General features: G+C 29.1%; 2 protein-coding genes across 2 annotated transcripts in view; one reads left to right on the plus strand and one right to left on the minus strand.

The window, feature by feature from the left end:
• Window positions 1-624: 624 nt before the first annotated feature.
• Acsf2 (Acyl-CoA synthetase family member 2) lies at window positions 625-6,374 on the plus strand. The gene is made up of 4 exons (XM_065500597.1): window positions 625-785; window positions 4,409-5,740; window positions 5,804-5,945; window positions 6,010-6,374. The coding sequence occupies exons 1-4, from the start codon at window positions 700-702 to the stop codon at window positions 6,241-6,243; spliced, it is 1,794 nt and encodes a 597-aa protein (XP_065356669.1). The 5' UTR covers window positions 625-699; the 3' UTR covers window positions 6,244-6,374.
• Window positions 6,375-8,442: 2,068 nt separating this feature from the next.
• toc (toucan) overlaps window positions 8,443-23,638 on the minus strand; it is a 158,253-nt gene continuing 143,057 nt past the window's right edge. Inside the window, exons 8-10 of the mRNA XM_065502696.1 lie at window positions 13,826-14,021; window positions 13,048-13,753; window positions 8,443-12,980 (exon numbers count right to left, since the gene is read on the minus strand). Of these exons, the coding sequence (XP_065358768.1) occupies window positions 11,786-12,980; window positions 13,048-13,753; window positions 13,826-14,021 (2,097 nt within the window). The 3' untranslated portion in view covers window positions 8,443-11,785. The remainder of the gene's footprint in view (window positions 12,981-13,047; window positions 13,754-13,825; window positions 14,022-23,638) is intronic.

The following is a 23,638-nucleotide window of genomic DNA, read 5'->3' on the forward strand; positions in this document are numbered from 1 at the left end:
TAAGATTCGGCACAGTCGAATATTGCTCTCTTACTTGTTTAAGTTTAGTATCAATTAACAAGGTTTGAGAGACAAGGATTTATTATAGTTTGCAAAACTTTAACGGAAAAAAATGTTTATTCAAATAACAAAATTATTTTAATAATGAACAAATCTAAACTATTGATATATAATGAAGAACCTATTTTAAATTTTTAATTAAAAACATATCTGAGGGGGAAAAAGTGTAAAATCAAATTTAAATTCGCAGTTTAAATTCGCAGTTTATTTCCTTTTAAATATACTTTTTGGATTGCCCTCTTAAGGCAAATCCATATTTACCTCACTACAACAAATACTATCACTAACAACAATTGTTCTCTAACATCAACACAATCACCACACTGTACTGCAAACAAACATGAATCTTTTACAGCTGCTAAACAGAGTTTTCATTTTAATACCCAACAAAATAAACATTTAGTCGTTATCGGAACGCTCAACACTTACGATCGCTTAAAGAAACTACAAAAGAAATAAACAAATTCTCAAAAATACAATTTAGAGTTGAATTACAAAAGTGTTTAATAAAGAAAGTTTTGCACTTCTTAAGATTAAATCGAATGTTAATTGGCAAAAAAATTAGAACTTAAAGTTCCGATATTTTTATTTATTTTGAAATTATTTGTGAATTTATTTTTTTGATCTTTTTTTTACAACATGATCAATAAACGGTTACAAATTATTACCAAACATATTTTTAAAAAATATGCAACCAAAAGAATTAAAACGTCATCATATCGCGGGTAAGTTCATTGCCTCTGTATGTAATACCACCTTTAGAGTACGATCAATTGTTCAAATATTAGCACAAGGAAATAAAAAAAAAACTTTATTACATAACACACATTGAACAAAGTATTTAGCAAATTCTATTCCATACATACATATGTGTTTAGAATAACAATTGGTTTCATAAGTACAGTAATATTTCATATGTACAGATTCTTATGATAAAATAATTCAAGTATGTACAAGAAACAAAATCATAAATTGCGTTTTAAAAATTAAAACTAAATAAATTCGTATAAAAGAAACAAACATTTTGAATTAATTATTATGCGAAAAATTTCAATAACAGTTTGAACTACAAAACAGTATCATTGAAAACCGGTGTGTGTGTGTTTTAACACATTTTAGATAAAATAACATTTTGGATATACTAAATACAATGAAATTCGGTTATATAGACAACAAATTTAAATTTACATACTAGAGAATTTAAAAAGGATTATTAGAAAACATCATTTCTCCGTTTCACATTCTGAAATCGTTATTATTATTATGAAGAGCGATTTATGACATTAATAGTTGAATTCTATAATTTAGTTTGACTCTAATTTTTACTTATATATCATATTTTATATTAATTTAGAAGGTCGTTTTATCTGAGTTTGACTGTATATTTAAATTAAATTATGATCAAGTTATATATGACTAGAATTTTATGTCGTGTGGTCTAATAAATACTTTATATGTATGTTTACGTACACATTAGAATGACTAGACAGAATTTTTAATAGAAAAATTAAATAAAATTAAAAAAAAATGATAAGATGTTTAGCATTCAATATCAAATAGGAAGATTAATTTAAATTTATGTAGATTTTACACACCCTCAAAGATATAGGTTTTTCCAAGTACATATTTGTGCAATGTTTACAAATAATATTGATAACAGGTCAGTCTTTAGATTATGATTGCTTTCGAGTTGAAATATTACATAATAATACTGGGTATATGGAAAACACATTCTCTTTATAAAGAGAATTAAAGCCCTATTTGTTGTCATTTGTTCTGAATTGGCGTAGGTTTTCAGCGAATTAATATTTAAAGTTCATGTTTGGCAATTAAATCTAGTGTTAAGTACTCAAAACAAAATTAATATAAGTTTATATTTTCTTTTTCTGATTACCTTTAAAATTATGTATGAATTGATAAAGTAATAAATTAAATTGATATTATTATACAAATTATCTAAATTAGTTAGTAAGGAGCTCAATTATTCTTATCAACTAATTATGATTACTTTATCATAATGTTTCTTCTTTTAAAAGAACTTAAGTATTTGTAAACTTGAAAATTTCATTTATATTAACTTTAGTTTTCTATTCTACTCTCTATATATTTATACACTTAACAGAAACATGTACAAATATTTGATTAATGTCATTACTAGAATTATATACTTGAAAAACATCTTTAGATTAGTGTTTATACAATGGTTAATCGAAAATTTCGGTTTTTTGCAAACCGTTTAATTTAAAATGTTGATTTTCGGTTAATCAGTTTATCCGATATGTATCACTCGGTTAACCGGTTTTTAAAATTTGGTACTAAAAACAATAAATCTCATTTTTGTATTCATTATATCAAAAATTTGGTCTGATTTGAAACGTAAACTGCTGATATATAATATAAAGCTCATTCGATACAAATTTTAAAGAATTACAATTATTCTAAATAGTAGAGGACGATGAGTTTACTTAAAAACTTTTTCAGAATTTATAGGCTAAATCTTACTAATGATGCATTAAAAAGTTAGTGATGAATTCACCAAAAGTTAAATTGAATTTGATGTACATACCTTCATTCAATAAATTTTACTTAATATTCATAGGGTAACATAGAGACGAGACGGAATTGTCAAAAACCTATCTCTTACAACAACAAAATACATGCTAGTCAATGTATTTTGTTGTTGTATCAGAAATATTATCGGAGTGTCTCGTCTCTATGTTCATATTCTTAACATTTTATTTTTATTTTAGTGTACAAACGTGCTAAGTTCCCTTGATTTTAAATATTTTTGAAATCTTTTAATGCACTTTTATAATCACAGTTAAGAAGAAGAGTGTTTGCATCTTATAGGTAATTTTTTGGGACTTGGAACAATTTCAATTTCATATTAAAAAGTCGAGGTGATAATTTCAAATTTCAAAAAATTTCAAAATGGTCTAAAAAAGGCCAATTTTCAGTTAACCGACAGACAGGTTTTTTATAAATCTTACTTTAGAATACTCGTATAAACTGAAAACGAATTGAATTTATGTATATAGGGTTTATAACGTATTTTTTTGAACTTATGTATTTTGTTTTACTAAAAATTATAAAAGTTTGAATATTTGTCAAGCCCAGCAAATATACAAGTTTGTCATTTGGTGTGTAATTTCGAAATTTATATTTGTGACCCCATAAATTATATATATTCTTTGTATCGTTATAAATAGCGTATTCGATATAGCCATGTCCGTCTGTATGTTGAAATCAACTTTCCATAGGTCCCACTTACTTAACTTCATACATCAATATATCCGCAACAGGCCCTTTTCGGTTTTTATTTAAATTCGGAGAAATTCGCTCACAAATGGCTGAGATATAAGAATAAAACTATGACTACCACGATTTTTAATCTATATCTGGATTACTAAGTCATTAATACAGACAATAAGGATATTTTTCAAAAGGTTTATATTTATATTTATTTATTTTTATTTATTTATAAATCGGTACAAAACCAAGTCTAGCAAGCGTGGTTCTAAAAAACCTATCTTTAAAATGATATGATAATATGTTGGGGGGAATAACATAGTTCCGAAAAACAAATAAAAAAATCGTTGTTATTGTTTATAAACAAAAATAACAACAAGCACGGTCACTTGGCAAATTTTTGTTTTAAATAAATTCATAGAAATGTATTTTCTTTTAATTTAATTATTCTTTTGTAATTAAATTCTTTTTTTGTGCGAATTATACTTATTCACATATGAAAATTCACATACATATGTTGCGGAAAAACCTTATTTGGTATTACACATTAACAATTAAAAATAAAATTTAACACTTTTTACTTACAGCCTTAAATTATTTAAATACAAGTATTTTAAATAATGAATGTATGCATTCTGAGTTCAAATTTATTGTGTTGAAAATATAAATGCAATTCGCATATAAAGCATTTTAAATTAAAAAATGAATGACGTCGTTTATATGTATATTTAATTTAATGCACAAGTTTAAAAACCTTAAATGATTTAGATACAAGTGTTTATTTAAATAATTAATACCTTTGAACTCATAGTAAAATTAAGTGTGCGTTTGATTTGTGCAGACATACATATGTAAAAAGAATTGAGACTCGCTAATAGGGAATTCAAATATGAAACCATTTCTATTCAGTCATTATATCTTTTAAAAATAGAATTTTAGTAGCCATATTTGTCTAAATGAGTTAACGTTTTTCGATAATTGAGGAATTTGCAAAAAACCAGAGAAATCTTATCATTAATAAATAATAACCCAAAACACCTTTTCTTTTATTAAAATTTCCAAATGATTTTTTATATTTTTTTGTTTATTTAAATTTTAGTCTATCCACCGTTAGTCGCACACATTCCGCTACTGTAGAGGCCAATCAAAGTTATTTAAATTACTTGGGAAAGCATCCCTTTGTATACCGGAATGTCGGACAAGAGTTGGAACGTGCTGCAGCAGAATATAGCAGCACAGAGGCCATTGTTTCCTGTCATGAAGCACAAAGACACACTTTTAAGTCTCTAATAGATGAAGTGGATCGTTTGGCGGCCGGTTTTTATAAATTGGGTTTAAAAAAAGGTGATTATATTGGTATCTGGGGACCTAACAACATGCACTGGTATCTAACCATGTTGGCAGCTTCCAGAGCTGGTTTGGTATCAGTGGGTATTAATCCCGCTTTTCAAGGACCCGAATTGGAATATTGTTTAAAAAAGGTGAATGTAAAGGCTATTGTGTGTCCATTGACGTATAAAAGTCAAAATTTTTATGAGATCATACAAAGCATTTGTCCAGAGTTGACCAACAGTGAAAAAGGTAAAATAAAGAGTGAAAATTTACCTCACTTGAAGGCAGTCATCATCAATACAGATTCCCAGCTTAAGGGAGCTTTAACTTTTAATGAAGTCTTGGATTTGAGTGACAAGCAGGGATGTGATGACATATACAAGTTGCAGCCCTACATAATACCCGACACACCTTGCAACGTACAATTTACTTCTGGTACCACAGGTCATCCTAAGGCTGCGGTTTTATCTCATTTTAATTTTGTTAACAATGCTATACATATTGGAAATCGTAATCAGATAAGAGGTGGCAGAATATGTGTTCAAGTACCCCTCTTCCATGCCTACGGTGTGGTTATAACCATCATGGCGGGTATGTGTCATGGTGCTACTTTAGTTTTACCCTCACCTGGATTTAGTCCTGAACATTCCCTTAAGGCATCGGTGGAAGAAAAATGTACTATTATCCATGGTACACCCACTATGTATGTGGATCTCATTAAAAAGCAACGTGAGTTGAACCTGCCACTGACGACATTAAAAATGGCTGTGACTGGTGGTGCTCCCTGTTCACCACAACTTTTCCTAGACATTAAAAGTGTATTAAATCTTCAGGAAGTTCGCACCATCTTTGGTATGACTGAAACATCAGCTTCCATATTCCAATCACGCCCTGGTGATACCATGGAACAAGTATTAAATACTGTGGGCCATATACAAGACAACATCGAAGTGAAAGTTGTAGATGCCGAGGGTAACATTGTGCCCTTTGGACAACCGGGAGAGTTGCTGGTGAGAGGCTATCTAACTATGTTGGGTTATCATGGCGATGAAGAGAAGACCAAAGAAACGATAGGAGCTGATAAGTGGTTGAGAACAGGGTGAGTAAAAAGAAGCTCTTAATATTGATACATTTAGATTACAGTTTGCATTTGTATGTTTAGTGACCAATTTGTTTTGCAACCTGATGGTTATGGCCGTATTGTTGGACGTCTAAAGGAGATGATTATACGTGGTGGTGAAAATATTTTCCCAAAAGAAATTGAAGATTTCCTTAATGCTCACGAAGACATCTTGGAAACACATGTAAGTACAGTCGAACACTATTATATTCACAACATTTTCTATTAATGTTTCTTATATTCCTCAGGTAATTGGTGTTCCCGACGAACGTATGGGTGAAGAAATATGTGCCTTTATTCGTATGCATGATAAATCTGCCAAAATAGATCGTGATGCTGTCAAAAAATACTGCAAAGGTAAATTGGCACACTTTAAAGTTCCTCGTTATGTGATAACTGTTGATGATTTTCCAAAAACCACTTCTGGTAAAATTCAAAAGTTCAAATTAATCGAACAATTTCAAAAGACTTATGGCAAATAGTAGTTTTCCTTAGCAATGTACTCATAGTAGTTTTAATTTATGTAATTAAGTATAATTTTTATATTTGTTTTAAAATGTTTTGTATGTAGAATGTAAATTGTAAAATAAAAAAAATCATATTACACAAAAAAGCGTATTTTTAAAATAACGATATGTGAATCTGTAAGTATTTCCTTAGGCTGGCAGTTCCTTTTTTAAAACAAAATGTTATCTTGGCGCCTGAAAGTATGTTAAAGAAATATGCACAATAATAAGTGGCCATATTGTAGTAAATTAACAGGACAATGTTATTAACATATTGATATGATTATTAAGACAGTGCTGCCACTTGTATAAATAGCAAAAGCTAATAAATTAATAATAAAGTTTTTTTAGTCTATACATAAACAAAATATAACATATCGCACACACAGTTCAAAAGTGACACAACTCAAAATTAATTTCTAAGGTTAAATAAACCCGAAAAATTAATTTTACGCTTAAACTATGCACAATACACTTGTTTATCTATACAAAAGATATCAGTGTATTCTGTTGTTGTTAACTGTGGCCAAAAAAATTCCAATGCCTTTCATTATGTTACAATTGGTATATAGTTATTTTCGATTTCTGAAAAATTAAAATTTTGAGTTGTGTCACTTTTGAATTGGGTGTGCGGTATGAGTTTTATTATGAAATATTTTCATTTAAATTCCAAACTATATATAGTTCGATGAAATGCTTTCCAGAATGCTTTCCATCAGATTTAGATAGAAGTTCTGCTTTAAATACAAATTTTATAAAATACCAGGTCAGCAGAAGTTAGTATATTTTGAATAAGACTTATTTTTCAAACGCTGTAACTCTTATGGGTATAATCGTTTTCAAATGCTAATGTACAGTTTAAACGCTCATAAGTTCAAAAGCTGTTAACACTACTTAAAGCTTTCAATTATATCTTGTTGCCTGGATTTAGCTTCTCAAATGTGCTGAATATCAAGAGGTTTGCTTTTAAAATATCCCAGATATAATATGATTAGCTTTAGAGTCATAGGAGCATTATTGCTAAAAAACTGCTTCATACAAATTATTACGCATTCTTTTAACATTTATTTATTTAACATGTTTATTATTGTACTGCCAAAACTAGATTTTTTCAGAGATTTCGATTAAGTTCTACAAAAACGCTTACAAATAAAAAAGCGTTTGCTATTGTCGAACTTTATTAAAGCTGAACTTCAACTTTACAAATACAGTGAATGTCACTTAAAATCGTACACCATCGTAGTCAAATTTTATTCATTAGTTTTAGAAAGTTGATGTTTTGGAAATATTTTAAAATGCTATTTTTATATTGTGTGTGCTATTACCTATCAGAAAATTGGGTATAATTTTAATTGCCCTTATCCACAAATAAAAAAATTGGGTAAGACTGTCAGTGCCCAGAATATCAACGCTTCATTTAAAACCGTAAAGGTACTAAAAAATAGCAAATGATACCCTACAAAGTATTAGGATTATTTAATATTAACATTTTTTTTAATTTTTAAAGTTTTAATTATAATTTAATATAATTGTACGAATTTAAGTGAAATATGAATTTTGTGGTGTTCTTTAATTTTCATCAATATTTTTTTAACGAAATGAGGTTTTGTTAATTTTTTTGTTGAAATACATATATTTTGTTCCAATTAATAAAATGACTTTTAATTTTTTATATAATCACCTATTATTGCCTGTATAATTTCATAATATTTAAAAAAAAAAATATGTTGTACGATTTTGAGTGACACTCACTGTAAGTAAAATATCATTGTGATATACGCCTAGACAGCAAATTTTTGAAATCATGTAAGAAAATGCCAAAAATGTTATCAAATACCAGGTCAGAAGTTAGTAGCAGGTGTATTTTGAATAAGTCTTATTTTTCAAATACTATAACTCGAAAACTGTTTGAGATATTTTGATAAAATTTTCGCCATAAGATAGAATTGAAGATAAGGTTTCTTATGGGTATATATTTAAATGTTAAAGCTTTTTGAATCGTAAGCGTTTTAAATTGCTAATGTAGTGTTTAAACGCTTGTAACTCGAAATGCGTTTACCACTACATTAAGTTTTCAGCAATATCTTGTTATTAGGATTCAGTGCTCAATTGTGCGAAATCTGAAATTTACTTACAAGTAATTGTTATTCAAAATCGTTTAATAAAAGAAAACCATTTTTAATTTGTGTTTGAAAACAATTATACTGTATTTTTCATTTGTTACTTTAATTGTTTTTTTATAATATTTGTTGTTAGCAAAAAAATTGCTCATAAATTATTATATTATTATTGTTGCTATACTTAAACATAACTCCTGGGTTTTACTTTTCATTTGATTTCTTTACCATAATTAAACACCACTCAGGCATACAAACATACATATTATGCAGGGCGGGGGATTATTATTTTTATATAACTTTTAAAAAGTGATGCTGTTTTTTTTGTTGTTTATTTTAATTTTTTTTTTTTTTTTTGGGAAAAGAATTTTGCTTTGTGGCTGCGGTTATTTTGTTAAATTGTTTATAAATATGTATACTAAATTATAAGGATAAAACTATTAAGATTAAGAGATTGTTTTGCTATAATAATAAAGAATACTTAAAATGAGAATAATAAATTAAAATTAATAAGTTCTAATTAAAGAAAAATGTTTTGTTTTGTTCAATTAAATGAAGTTGATTTATAAAACAAGTTTTACTTAGACAAATTACATGGAATTTAATTTGACTTTATAACTCAACCTTATTTAACAGATGTATTTAATTTGAAAACGATCAGTTAGATTTAAATACACACTTAAATTTGTTGCGGGAATCATACCAAAATTCAGCTACATGCAAGTATGTAAATTATAAAAAGATGGACTAAATTAAAGTAATTAAAAAATAAATAAAACTAAAATATTTAACAAAGTAAACATAACAAATAAATTAAAGCTAAAATTTATTTAAGATTAAAGAACACAGCTTTTCGTTAAATGTGTTCCTGTGTTTTTATTATTATAATAAGATTAATGTACAATAACTTTTGTTGTAATAACTAATTGTGATCCATATTAATTAAATTACTAACTAAATTTAAATTAAACTAAAACATTGGTCTCTGAAAAAAGAAAATAGATGTTCTGTTGAAATTCTTATTTGATTAACCTATTTTAAAAGATATCAATACATGGAATAACTACATTACTAATAGATTTAATCATAAACAATTCCAAAAATGCTTTAAAATTAAATAGAACATTTTTGACAATTATTATACATATATATGTATGTATATTTTATTTAGGCTACAAATGACTTGTTGAAATTCACAATTAATGAATTTAAAGTTCCAATTTCTTGTTTTAGCCGTCAACGTTTACGCTTTTATATTCAACATTATGTGAGAGTAATTTAAAGTTAATTTTGTAATAATGCACAACTTGGATTAATATATTTTTTTTGATTTAAATACGTACACTAATGCAATTAGGGTTAAAAAGGGTTAAAGAATTTTATAAATATTAGAAAACAGATGTTGCGAATCTAATATTTAAAGTTTTATAAGAATTAATATAAAATTTGATGAATCTTATAATCTTAAAAAAATTAGTTAAAGTTTTCATCATGTTAAAATGTTTTAAAATGTAAAAACAAAGTTTTCGAAATTGTATGCATTATACACGGTTGACCGAAAATGCTATATTTCAAATCGAACTACGTAATAAAGTTAGCAGTATTGTACAAAAAGGAAACTATCACCACCCTTTAAAACCCTGTGTAAGCTTTGACATTTTGTAATAATTATGTGTGTTACTTTGTGTTCTTATAATAAAATTAACAATTTAAAATACAAATAAATAATTATGTATACATATTTATATAATAATTATTACTACGACTTATAACTACAGATACATTAGTATTGATTTTCTTTTGCAATTCTCCAAGTAAATATGAATGAATGAATGAACGTTTTACATACAAATTTAGTAAGAAACAAAGTTTGTAAATCATATATAAATATTGAAAAGCATTTAGTTCATTGCATTTATGTATTTCGACACCATTTTTTTAAAATATTTACCAGTAGCTAAGGAATGAAGATAAAAAATGTAACAATAATTATTTGACTTGTCGCTCTTCAGACTGATATTCAAAGCATCTTCCCTGATTACTTCTTAATAATTGTTTGAGTGTAATAAAAACATTTGAACAACGATATAGAAAACAATTCTTGGCTCTTTCAAGGATTATAATTCCATATACAAAGAGTTACATGGACAGACGAGCAGTTGCTGTCACTGGTAATACCTATTGAATGATATATACTCTTTAATCCGAATGCAATATAATATTTTAAAAATGTATTTAAAATTATTGCAACATTTCCTAAACATCACACTATTAACAAAATGGTGTCTTAACTTGGCATTAGCAAAATTTTCTTATAATTCTTTAGTTAAACAGACGGCATTTTGGTTCTTTTTTCAGCATTTTATCTTTTTGTTTTTTTTTTTGCAAAAGTTTTTTCTCTCTACCCAAAATTCAAATTAAATTTTTAGTGTAATTTTAGTTTTCATATAACTTATACAAATAAAAGGCGTATTACTTTGGTTAAGAGTAAGAGTAAATTTTAAATACGTTGCTTTGTTTGTTTGTTTGTTTTTACCAATTTTTGAATAGTCATCATATTATGTTTATAATCAATATCCTTTTCATTTAAAAGATTCATCTTTTAGTAATATATCACTTGTTCTCTTATACGTACAACACAAGTATAAGAGCCATTTAGAGCAAATTTGTTAAGATATTTAAATTGTTTATATTTTTGTTTGTTTTTTATTTAATTATTTTTTTTATTTTAGCGGGGTGGTTCTCTTTTCATAATTTTAAATTTTCTTTTAGTTTGTATGTTTTATTTTTGTGGGGAGTATTTTATAAATTCGCATAAATAAATAATATATGTACATAACAAATTTTCAAATATATTTAATTTTAAAGTTAAAAATTAAACTAAACGGTAATCATAATAATATTAAGAGTAGGAAAAACTTGTAAAGTGAAAAGCAAACAAGTAAAGAAAAATATGTTCAAATTTTAAACGCACCAAAGGATTGTTGCTGGGTTAGATAGTACGTACATATGTAGTAATATAATATTATTTTAAGATCTATATGCTATTTATATATTTAAAGTCCTGGTGAAACGTATACACAATACACATACATTTAAAAACTCCTCCACATCCGGTATTCGAGGCCAATCTTTTGTTCGAGATTTAAAAAATAAATTGGGAAAGAGTCAAAAGTTGCTTAGCTGAATAGCGGTATATCCAATATTCTTTTTTAGCCAACCATAGGTTTTGCAATTGTTGTGTGGATTTTTTCAATTTTGTCTGCAATTTATACATACAATCATTTCTTTAAATTTTTTAATCTTTTAAACAACAATTTCCTATTTTGGTTAAGGTTTTTATATTTTCAAAAACTGTCCTCGTCGTCTTCGTGGACTTGATACATTTCGCGAATTTCATGTCATAGTGTGGAGCTATTGGCTAGACCATCAGCATCCTCGGACCAGCTGACCTCCATGGGGGTGCCGGATAAGCTATTGATTTTCTCTATAAGCAACACTTCCTCAAAAGACATGCGTGAGTTTTTCAACTGGTTTGATGAAGTTGTTGAATCTGAAGCCGCCGACGAGGACGCAGTGCTGACCACATCATCTGAGGAGGCTGAACAGCTTTCATCTTCTGAATTTGTGCCCGAAACCATTGCCTCTCCGGCAGATTCTTGAATTTCATGGCATTTTTTGATTACCTTCAAATCTTGTACTGAGGGATGGGAAGGCAAGGAACGCATCTCTAAACGTTCACCTTTATTTAAAGCAGAAGTGTCGCAAGTGATTAACTTGCTGGCCGAACTGCGTCTAAATAAAATTTCCTCCGATTCGCTATCAATTTTGAGAGTCGAAGATCTGGGTCTCATAGCATAGGGAGAACTAGTTAACACAGGTTCTTTCCAGTTAGCAGAGAGTTCACTCTTTCTCGAACTAGAACCGCCTGATAATTGTCTGGAGACTTTTTTAGATGATTTTGCCTGTGGTTGAGAGCCGTCACAGCCCTTTATGCTTACAGACTTTGAGCGTGTACGGGGATGGGAGCGGTTGTTAAATTCATTTGATTCAACTTTGGAATGTTCTCTTATCACTGATGTGGCCGACATTGACTGGGATAGGGGATTGGGACCAGTCACCTCCATCAAACTAGAATTACAATTTGCCATGTGGCCACCACAGGCCGCGCTAGCACTGACCGACAATTGTCGCCTGGTCGAAGGACTGCGTTCCACAGATCTAAATGATCCGGCACGTTTGACCATTTTAGAAGCAGCCGCTTCAGGAGTCTCATCATCCATTTCAAGTACCCAAGACACCGAATCGGTTTTCTCAATGACACCCTTGATAACCGGGGAAGTGGGTGGTGAAATATCCTCCATGTGTATGGAAGAGGTTAACGATGCACCATTTTGTGAGGAACGATTGGCTACTGAGGTGGTGGAGATGTCATGAGCCGAGAGTTCTTGTAATTTGGTTTCTACTATGTGTAATTGTTCAGAACGTTGTTTCAATTGCCATTGCAAGGCTTCGTTGTCGTATGAGAGACGAGTACGTTTGACGGTTTCATGACTGAAGGCCTTTTGGACTTCGTCAATCTGTCTTAGGTATTCTCTGTGGAAAGAAACAAATAATAAATTAATAAAAAGGTCACAAAATGATTGTATGATGAAAGGCTTACTTTTCCTTATCCGACTTAATTTCCAATTCCGAATGTAACATTTCATTTTTCGATTCCAACAAAGAGATTTTAGCTTGTAATGCCAATTTTTCATCAGCATCCCTCAATAGTTCTTCATTTTGTTTGGTCAATTTGGAGATTTCTTTCTGTTTCAACTCCAAAACACATCTTAGACTCTCTGCCTCACTTTGCAAGCGGCTCAACTCCATATGGGCAGATGATGATAACGATGAAGTATTACGTGGCGAGCTGACGCCACTTTCATTAAGACTTCTACGAGAAGTTCTTAAAACGGCCACTTCATCGTTAGAGAGATTCAGTTTTTCCTTCAACTCTCTTTCATTGTTATCTTTCAAAGCTTTTAGTTTATCTAATTCTTTGGTAAGTTGCTTAAGGCGTTCGGTTATTTCATGTTCTCGTTCGGCAGCAGCTTGTAAACGGCCGGCATATGACGATTCTGTTTGGGTAAGTTGTACCCTTAATTGTTGTTCAGAAACTTCTAAAGCTTGTAAACGTCCACTCAACGATTTTGCACGATCTTCGGCAGTATCTAATTGCTGTTGTTTTTGTGACAATTTATGTTCCATTTCAAGGCGGTATGATTCCAAAAGACGTTTATTTTCTCTCTCGGAATTTTGTAATTGTGTTTCCAGCGAAGAAATTTCTTGTTTGGCCATGGTTTGGAATTGCACAAGATTCGATTGAGCTATAAGGAAATTAAATTCAAAACAAATTAGTTAAATATTGACATTTAAGCTATATGTCATGATTATTTTACCTTTTTCCAATTCACAGCGATGCAAACCCTGGAGTTCATTTTCTCTTTGTGTATAGTAGACATCTTTGTCACCCAACTGGTCCTGCAATTCGGAGCAAACATTTTTGGCTTCATCAAGTAAAAGTAAGGTTTTCTTTAATTTCTCTTTAGTTTTTAAACTTTCCGATTTCAATGAAGGGCATAGAAATGCATCCAGCTAAAAAGAGATAAGAAAATAACTCCATTAAATTTCAATCATGTTTATAATAAAACAGGTACTTAAATGCAAAAGAACTCATTAAAATGTAATTAAAATACAAATTCAATCTCTCTATGTATTTAATATCTCATTGTTAAGTTATAAAACTTCATACAGTTGCGGTGGTTAATTTATTACAAAACCCAACATACATACCTTGGTAGTTGTTACAGATGTAAAATCGTGGTTAAATGTACGCATAGTTGGCGAAGAACTTGGTGTAGATGACCAGGAATTCAAATCGAAATCAATAGTTTCATTTGACAATGATTCGTTGGAAAATACAAATTTATCGAACATCATATTGTTTGAAAGGATTTATAAAATAATGTTTAAAAAACAGAAATAGTTTTGAGTATAGAAACAAGATCCGTAGAAAATAAACTACGTGTTGAACACTTGATGGCTAAATGTAAACTAATGATAAAATATTCTGATGCCCAGTATTTATATAAAAAATGCCTTTTTAGACAGCAGCAGGTAGACGAAGAGCTCTTCGTACACGATATTCTATAAAACATCTGCTTAGGGAAAGTACAGTGTGTTGAACACTTATGTGTACTTCACTGATCCTCAGAAAATAAAATCTATGCGTTTTAAATTTAGTTACTAGTTGTGAATATTTCTTGAAAACATGCACATATGTATGTTTATACATAACACCACATTTTATGATGCTGTTTGTTTCTGTGCGGTTTATTTTTTGAAAAATGTAGATTATATTTGATTACTACCAATAAAACGTGAAACAGTTGTCTTGTCCTGCCCAGTCCTGTTCGGTTTTGCTTTTTCATCTGAATAAATAAGAAATGTTTGAGTAAAATTTGATTTTATTGTATTTACTAGTTTAACTGGTTTTCTAAGCAAGGGTTACTATGTATAGGTCCTTGTTTGGTTGTAGTAGGCGTTTATTGTAGGAGCATTTTAAATAAATATTTAAAGAAAATGTTTTAAATATAGATCAAGTTTTATTAGTTTAGAATAGCCTTTACAGCGAATTTTTAAATTTTATGAAAAAAAATAACTTGACTGGAAACTCCAAATACTTATATAAATATAATATTTAAAAGGTTTAATAAATATGGTTTGTACCATTTTGTGGCAAATGTAGCCACAAAATGGTGCAAAGTAGCCGTGGTAAATTCTACATCTTTTGATTAATACTCCGTACTTTACATTTGGGAAACGGATTTTTGTCCAACAACTTTTCCTAATGAATTCTTTATTATTTTAGCATGTATTGTAAAATCTCATGTAGCCATCTGTAAATGACTACATTAATCGATTATTAAAAGTTTTGTCTTCTTGAGCTAATTCTATAACTGAACCACAAAAACAATAAAAGTTCATACTGCTGCATTTCGAAAGTAAATAGTTTCAGCATGACAATTTCAAACAAAAATTGAAGAAACAACTAGTTCCAGAACGATTCCTAAGAAGGTGTGTTTGCTCTGTAATTTCAAACAAAAATCAATCAGCCCAACAATGAATAACAAAATTCGCGGACGTTTTTTCCCTTTTCCCATTTTTCCTATTGAAATTCAGTGTTAAAAATGGGAAAAGGGAAAAATAAGAGTACTGGGGGGTTATTGTGTAATAAGAATCGAAAGGAAACTTATTCGAATGATTTCTTTCGAATTGAATTACACAATAAGCCCCCGAATATTTCATATGTATTCATACTTTTTGACTTAAAACAATTGAATAACCGAAAACCGGTTTTTCAATACTCTAGTCTCAAAGCCAAACTGGAACTAGTACTAGTCTAAAATCATGTGTTCTCTATTTGTGGAACTAGTGCTTTTAAAACAGTCAATTGAAGAAAACTTTGGTTTCAATAAAGATTAAAATTATTTATTATATCAATATATGTACAAGGTGGCGCAAAAGTAAACTTCCGATGTTTTTTGGCTGTAATTAAAAAAAAAATTAAAAACTTTGATTCTTCTTGTGGATTATTTTTATTTGGTCTTTTAATTTTTTTTACATCAAGTCGAGAATATGATGTCATGTAAATGGCCGCCGCCACAGTTGATTGTCATTTGAGCCCTTTTTATGGCATTTTCCATCACTTTGGCCAAAACTTCCGGCGATAGGTCCTCACATTCTTGGCGGATATTGTCTTTAAGAGCTGCAAGAGTCTGAGGCTTGTTGACATAAACCCGCGAATTCAAAAAGCCCCACAAAAAGAAGTCTGGAGCGGTCAAATCAGGCGATGTTGCTGGCCAGTGCAAATTGCCAGAACGGGAGATTAGGCGCCCGGGAAATGCATCCTTCAGCATATCGGTTGTGGCACGTGCAGTGTGTGCCGTTGCACCGTCCTGTTGGAACCACATGTTTTTCAATCAGAATTCATCAAGTTGGGGCAAAAAGAACTCGTTGATCATTGCTCTGTAGCGCTCACCATTCACAGTAACCGTTTGGCCCGCGACGTCTTCGAAGAAAAAAGGTCCGATGACTCCTCCAGCGAAAACAGCACACCATACAGTGACTTTGAGCAGGTGTAATGGCTCATCGTGGGTTACACGCGGATTTTCAGTGCCCCAGAAGCGTAAATTTTGCTTATTTACGTACCCGCTAAGATGGAAATGGGCCTCATCACTCATCTGCGACGAAATTCACGTTGTGCCAAAGTCACCGATCGATTATTGGTCAAATAAATAGTCAGCAATATTCCGCGTTCTGGAGCAGTGTAGCGTAACATTGTTTATTAACGTGTATTTCGCATGTGTTTACTACACAAATGTCAAAACAGAACTGACATTAGGGGTCAATCGCCACCTTGTATAAGAAAAACTATGAAAATTTTATTATCAAAACAGTAAAATTAATATCAGTTCATCTTTGCTTTAAAAAGTTTTAAGTTTTTATATTTATTTACTGATTACTTATTTCGTTACACGACGATTTGAATCTTAGAGAATGCAATTTATGATTCTAGAATATTGATTACATATTAATATAGATACATCATTAAATGAACTAATATGAGATAATCGCACAATTTTGATAAAAAGAAAGACTGTTACATTGTAATTTAAATTTATTTGTGAACACAATTGCATTTCCTTAATGTTTTGTAATTTATCAGTTTATATAGGAATTATAACATTTCTGCAATTAACAAATTGAATTGTTTTTAATTATAACTATTTACTTAAAATAAGGAACACATTTTTTTATATTTGTACTTCTTATTCACAAATATTTATAAATACAAACAAAGAAAACGATTTAATTGATATTCAGCAATAAAATATTTTGAATAGTAAATAAAAAATTCCAAATCTAAGAGATACCAAATCTAATTTTTAATTTTGATTATAAGTCAAGGACTAAAGCAAACCCAATGATATTTGCCGATAAAGAATTTTAGAATATTTTGTGAATCCAAAGACTTTTATAAATAAATAAAGAAAGAATCTATCTCTGCTATAAAATCTATATCGTGAGCTTAGTGTGCAAACGTGCTAAGTCCACTTTTGATGAAAATTAAGATTCCAGGTGGAATTGACTATATTGTACATTTTTTGTAGGAAATATTTGATAATTTTGAAATTTATTATCATCTCGACTAATGATATCATTGTCTTTTATGAGCAACTTTAGTGAAAATAGAGAATTTAAAGCAAATAAGAAAGTTATAACATTAAAAATAATGATAAAACGTTATAAAACATAAACAAAATAAGTAATAGTCCCAAAAAAGGATATTGTTCTGTGGTTAATAGTTATATTATAAATCATACCAAATAAGTAATAAAACTGCATTGACAGATTTACACAATATTTAAAAACCAGGATTTTAGAATTCTACAGTAAAATTTGTGAAAAGGGATTTAGAATGTTTGCACACTAAGCTAACCATATAAAAACAGTTTAACAGTTCACTTAAGGTTAAAATACACTCTACATTAGAACAGAGTTGTATGGAGATATTAAATATTAAACAATTAGAAACTATTTAGATTTCAAAGTGCTTAATCTGTTTATGACTTTATTTTATTATGCGGTCATTAGTTTTTGAAGTCGTCTTTGCAACTGAGATTTCTAACTTAATTATTAATTATGAATATTTATTATAACAGACGGCTACAGCAAGTTGCTGAAAAATTTAATCTGTCACACATAATTTTTACAGCATTGAAACCAATTCCATATAAATAATCGTGAATATGTACGAGGAGGACACTTAAATGTCAATAGGCTAGAAGCACACACAAATGTTTCAAAATTAACTAAGTACTGATAGTAAACTAAAACTAATCTAACTAAATACTTAATAACTTCTACATGGTAGTCAAATTAGAAGACATAAATATAAATGTGGGTGATTATGTCTATACGAAAAAAATATACTTGGAATATTATCTGGCAGGCAGTTAGTCAGTCAGTAATTACACCTGTAGTAAGCCAGTCAAACACATCTGTAGAGAGAGAGGCAAGCCGTTTTTAAAGGAAGTGTCAGACAGAATCATATTAGAAGTTATACACACACCACCAGGCAGACAGACGAAGATGTTGTTAGAAAGGATAGACAACAGAGACTATATGAACTAAAGACATTTTTTTGGTTTCCTGTATTTGGTTTAAGCAAAATGTCTTATATGTATTTGTGTGTTCATGTTGTTTAATATTATAGATTTTATTTTACTGAAATGTTGTGTTAAAAGTCTTTTAACATTACAAAATGTGTACAATATGATATAAGTAAAAGATATTTAAATGATGCGATATAAGTATGTAACTATTGTGTCATTTGTATTGTCAAAGGAAAATATGTTTTTTTTTTTAAACAAAAAAAAAAAGAAAATATGCAAAGAAATAACAGAAGAGTCGGAAACAGATGTTTACAAAGTAGCTGTAGTCATATGTACTCTTTATCTATCATTATTACACACATATGACTTTCAAAGAATTTGAAAACTAACAAAAGTATCAATTCAGTGATAAATTGTATTGTATATTACTAAATGGTTCTTAGATGATCACATTTGATCTTGCATCTGAACTGCAGAAACAAGAGAGTTTTGATTTGTTACCTAAACATAAATATAAGTGTCATCGATTTGTATGTACTTACGTATTTTCATATTTCTACATACATATATTGCTTTTATATTTTTTACCTGTTTTTGAAATGTGAATAAAAACGGTTTACTTTGTAGTAGACAGTTTGACAATTTAAAAATATTATTTGTATACAAAAATATGCCAAAAATCGAGGTTATCCTGGTTATTTAATTATATCTCAGCCATTTGTGGGCTGCTTTCCTCGATATATATATATCGATTTAAATATATGGCGGACATATTGATGTACATATGTAAGTTATTTGGGGGCTACGGAAAGTTGATTTCAGCATACAAACGGGCATGCCTATATCGACTCTGCTATCTATAACGATCCAGAACATACTTTGTGGGTTCGCAAATGAAAAAAGTAGAAAGGGTATAAAAAGTTTACTCCCTGATGGAATCAGGAATGAGTCTAATCGACTCAGAAAGTGATCCTGAGCAGATTGGTATATTTTAAGATGGGTTTTGGGAAAATATTTTAGTATGTTACAAACATCAGCACTAACTCAATATCCCCTTCCCACTATGGTGGTGTAGGGTATAAAAATACAAGATAAATAAGTATTACATTTTCCAAATTTGCAGCATTATTTTACAACATTGTTAATTAGCACGTGTGTTTTCAATATGCATGTAACATCATTTAATAATTCCTGCATTCCATTCAGGAATTCCATTTAAAAATGGATTCAAATGTAGGATCTCATCTTTGTTTACTATTTTCATAATTTTCTACATTTTGTTTTTTTTTATTTTCAAGATTAATAAAACAACATTTACTTAAACTAATCAATGGGCATTCAATGTAGTGTTAAGTCATGTAATTTTACAAAGAAATCTTATAAAAATATTTACACACATGTCAACAATGCTAGTACTTAGTTGTAATGTGCACTTTTTGGCTGCACTATTGTGTTGAGCAGCCAGCCAGTAAGTAATAATGACAGATGCGTATGTAAGTACATTGTTTGTTTAGTAGTAAAACATAATTTCCACATTTGATTTCATACACAATAGAATGTGCATTTATTAACATACGCAGCTTAAAATGTTGTTTTAAAATTCCATAAAATATATGAATTTCTTTAATAATATGTTTATTTCCTCCTAATACTTCTATTATTATTATTTGTATAAGCCTTATGTTCAATTTTAAAATGTTGCAAATATTCGTTAAAATGGGATTCTCTGTGTCTGAAATTAGGGTCATACATGCCAAATATTTGACGAAAAAGACATAACCGCTAAATAAAATATATTTTATTTCTTTTAATTATTTCAAAAAACTCCTTTTACTTAGCACAATTCAAAACAAATATTAAGTTTTATTTTATTTGATGCTGTTTGATCTTACAAAACACTTGTAAGAGTAATAAACAACGTCAAACAAATTTGTGATACAAAAAAGTGGTTACGCTTTTTTGAGTAAATATTTGTCATGTGTGAGCGTACCTTAAGACAGTTTGAAATTAAATTACTTGTAATAAATTTTTATTAAATGTTATTCCAATATACTGTTTGTAATTGCACCCAACTATACTGGTTGTAACTTCCCCAGAATAGTTTGCTTAATGACAAATATATTGAGTTTTGAAGTTTTACTTTATGTATTAGACGCAAGGAAGACTTTCTTAATATTGTCATCATTTTCATATTAGAAGGACAAACAAACCATTAATGGCCAGCCAGAAAACAATCGTAGAGACAGGGATGTAAAAACACAACGACTTAAGACCATAAGATGGAAAACACAGGACGGTAAAGCGGCAACTAAATATTCGAATTAATTTCAGGAAGCGAAAAAAACATACTTATGTTAAGTATTTATTAAAGATGTTGGGTGATTCCATTTGGATTTGCCGTTATCAAAAATTAACATATTGTGGGAGAAGAAAATTAAGAAATATTTTACCTGAAAACAAACTTCTAAATATCAATCAAAATGACAGTTTGGACTGCAATTTTTTTTACAAACAGTAAACGAAAATCAAATCTTTGTTGAATCAGATGGTTTGCAACAAAATGGCAGCAATTTTTTATTGTATATTTTGTTATAAAAGTATATTTTATTATTATTAACAACTGTATGCGTCTTAGCTGTTTCACAATTTGAAAACAAATATTTTTATACAAATTTAAAAAAAATACATATTTTACAGTGCATAGTTCTCTATAAATGCAAATTTTTGGGAATATTTTTCTTATAATTACATATTTTTTAACATATTTATCGATTAATGCCTGAAAATGTCTGCTCTGATAATCAATAAGCCATGGGTAAAACAAAGTAAATAAAATGGACATTAAACAAGAAAAGAGGTTTAAATGTATTTTCAACTGAAAACAAAAGAAATAAAAATAGATTTACAATCGTAAATATAAAGAAAATAGAATGTGTTTTAAAGCTGTAAAATTCTACACATTCTTTACAAATAACAACAAGTATAAAAACAAAACACTAAACAACCCTTTTCATTGAGACAATTAATTGAAAAAAAAAGAGTAAAATAAACCTAAAAGGATCTGCATACAAAACTACAAGACACCTTCATGTTCATTGAATACAGTAACATATAGAACAATACAAGAAGTAACCAGGATATCTGAAAAGGATATTTTGAAAACAATAAACACATTCACACACATATAACATACATACATATATTTTTATGCACATGTACTTTCCTTTATTATATGAATTCTTTATTGATTTATTGTTAAAAGAGACAAAAAAAAGGAAAATGTGTTTAAAAAAAAAATAAAGTGAAATTTAAATATTTTATCAATTACTGAAAAATATTAGCAAAAAACTATGCACATATAGGTATAAATAGGTAACTAGGTCATAAAATAAATGATCTTACTTAAACAACAATGTGTTTAACGAAAAAACAGCTGGTGTATTGTTTTTCTATTAATGAACTACAAATGAACTCAAAGATTTGTCTTACAATTACACTAAATTAGTTCAAATTTAAGCCAGTGGCTTAAAGACACTTTGCTGAAAAAAGGTTGGCAAATAGTATACATTAAAGTACTATCCTTTTTCTACTTTTATCCATACAAAAGAAAATATTGTGAATAAACGAAAATAAAGGCGAAACAGATGCTGTCTGTTCAATTGTTATCAAGACATTCCTTCTTTTTTTAAATTTGGCGCCACATAAGAGGAGGGTCAACTAAAATGGAAACATAAATCATTTGAAAGAAAGCTTCAATGCTTCAGTTACTTTTCAAGAGGTAGAAAAATGCGTATTGGGAATATAAAAAAACAAGTACCCTACATTGAGTATTAACAAACCATTGTTCTATTAAAATTTCAAGCATTTATGGCCGATAAAGTCCTACATCAGGAGGATATTTGTATGGTGGCTAGGTGAAATAATGGACCAATTTTTATCAGTTTCAAAAGGCTTCGTCTTTGGCCAGATGATAACACAGGGCAACAAAATCGAAAACAATTTTAGAGGCTTTTTTTAAAGCACTACACAATTTTGATGTATTGTGGTTCCAGTAGTATAAATATTATCAAAATTTTAAATTCAAAATTTTAATATTTACATAACATTTATATATTGCATTTTAATCGGCTCAGTAGTTTAGGAGTTATAATAACAAATTGAAGCAAAAAATATATTTTTTACGTGAAAATAGCTAATTTTTTTGTTTTAAAAAAATGATGAAAAATGGAAACCGGCTGAAACTGTTCAGATTTATTACTTTATCGCTAAGCCACATGTAATAGGAACAAAATGAGATATCGATCATAATCGATGGATTCTTTTCGAATTTATTCACAAAATTGTATGTGCTTACAAGCGTGTACTTTGAGTTAAAATTTTACATGTGTTTTTTTTTTAAATAAAAGCAAATTATTTGAAGTACATACATAATATAAATGTTAAACGAGAGCCACAATTTTATCTCCCATTTACCGCTTTGATCGCAAATTATAGGATAAGTTTTTGAATATTTTTAACGCATTCCATAGACTTAATTCAGTTTCCTAAATAGTTATACCCTACACCACCATAGTGCAGAGGGTATTATGAGTTTGTGCTGATGTTTGTAACCTACCTTAAAGTATATCGATTGGCTCATAATCATGTCACGGCAGTCATGCCACCTAAGTTTATAATGATCGGTCCATAATCTGACATAGCTCCCATATAAGGCCCATTTCCGAAAATCACTTTAAATCTCTTAAAAATGTTGAAATCCAAATAAAATTTAACAAAATAAAGTTTCATATTTAAATAAATCACACGACGTAATTTCATGGTGATCGGTGCATAATATAAGACCCACTTCTAAAAATCATTTACGAAATATTATTGAAATTTTGAAAGAAAAATGATTTTATTCATTTACTCATGCTTGTCCGACCATACATTCTTACTTGTTTCTTAGATGTGACTGATGTGACTTCTCTGACACCTGATTTGTTTTCCCTCTCTTTATTTTATGATCATTTAAAATATCAGTAACTCTCAAAG

Source organism: Calliphora vicina, chromosome 2, assembly GCF_958450345.1.
Source record: "Calliphora vicina chromosome 2, idCalVici1.1, whole genome shotgun sequence".
NCBI classification, from domain to species: domain Eukaryota; kingdom Metazoa; phylum Arthropoda; class Insecta; order Diptera; family Calliphoridae; genus Calliphora; species Calliphora vicina.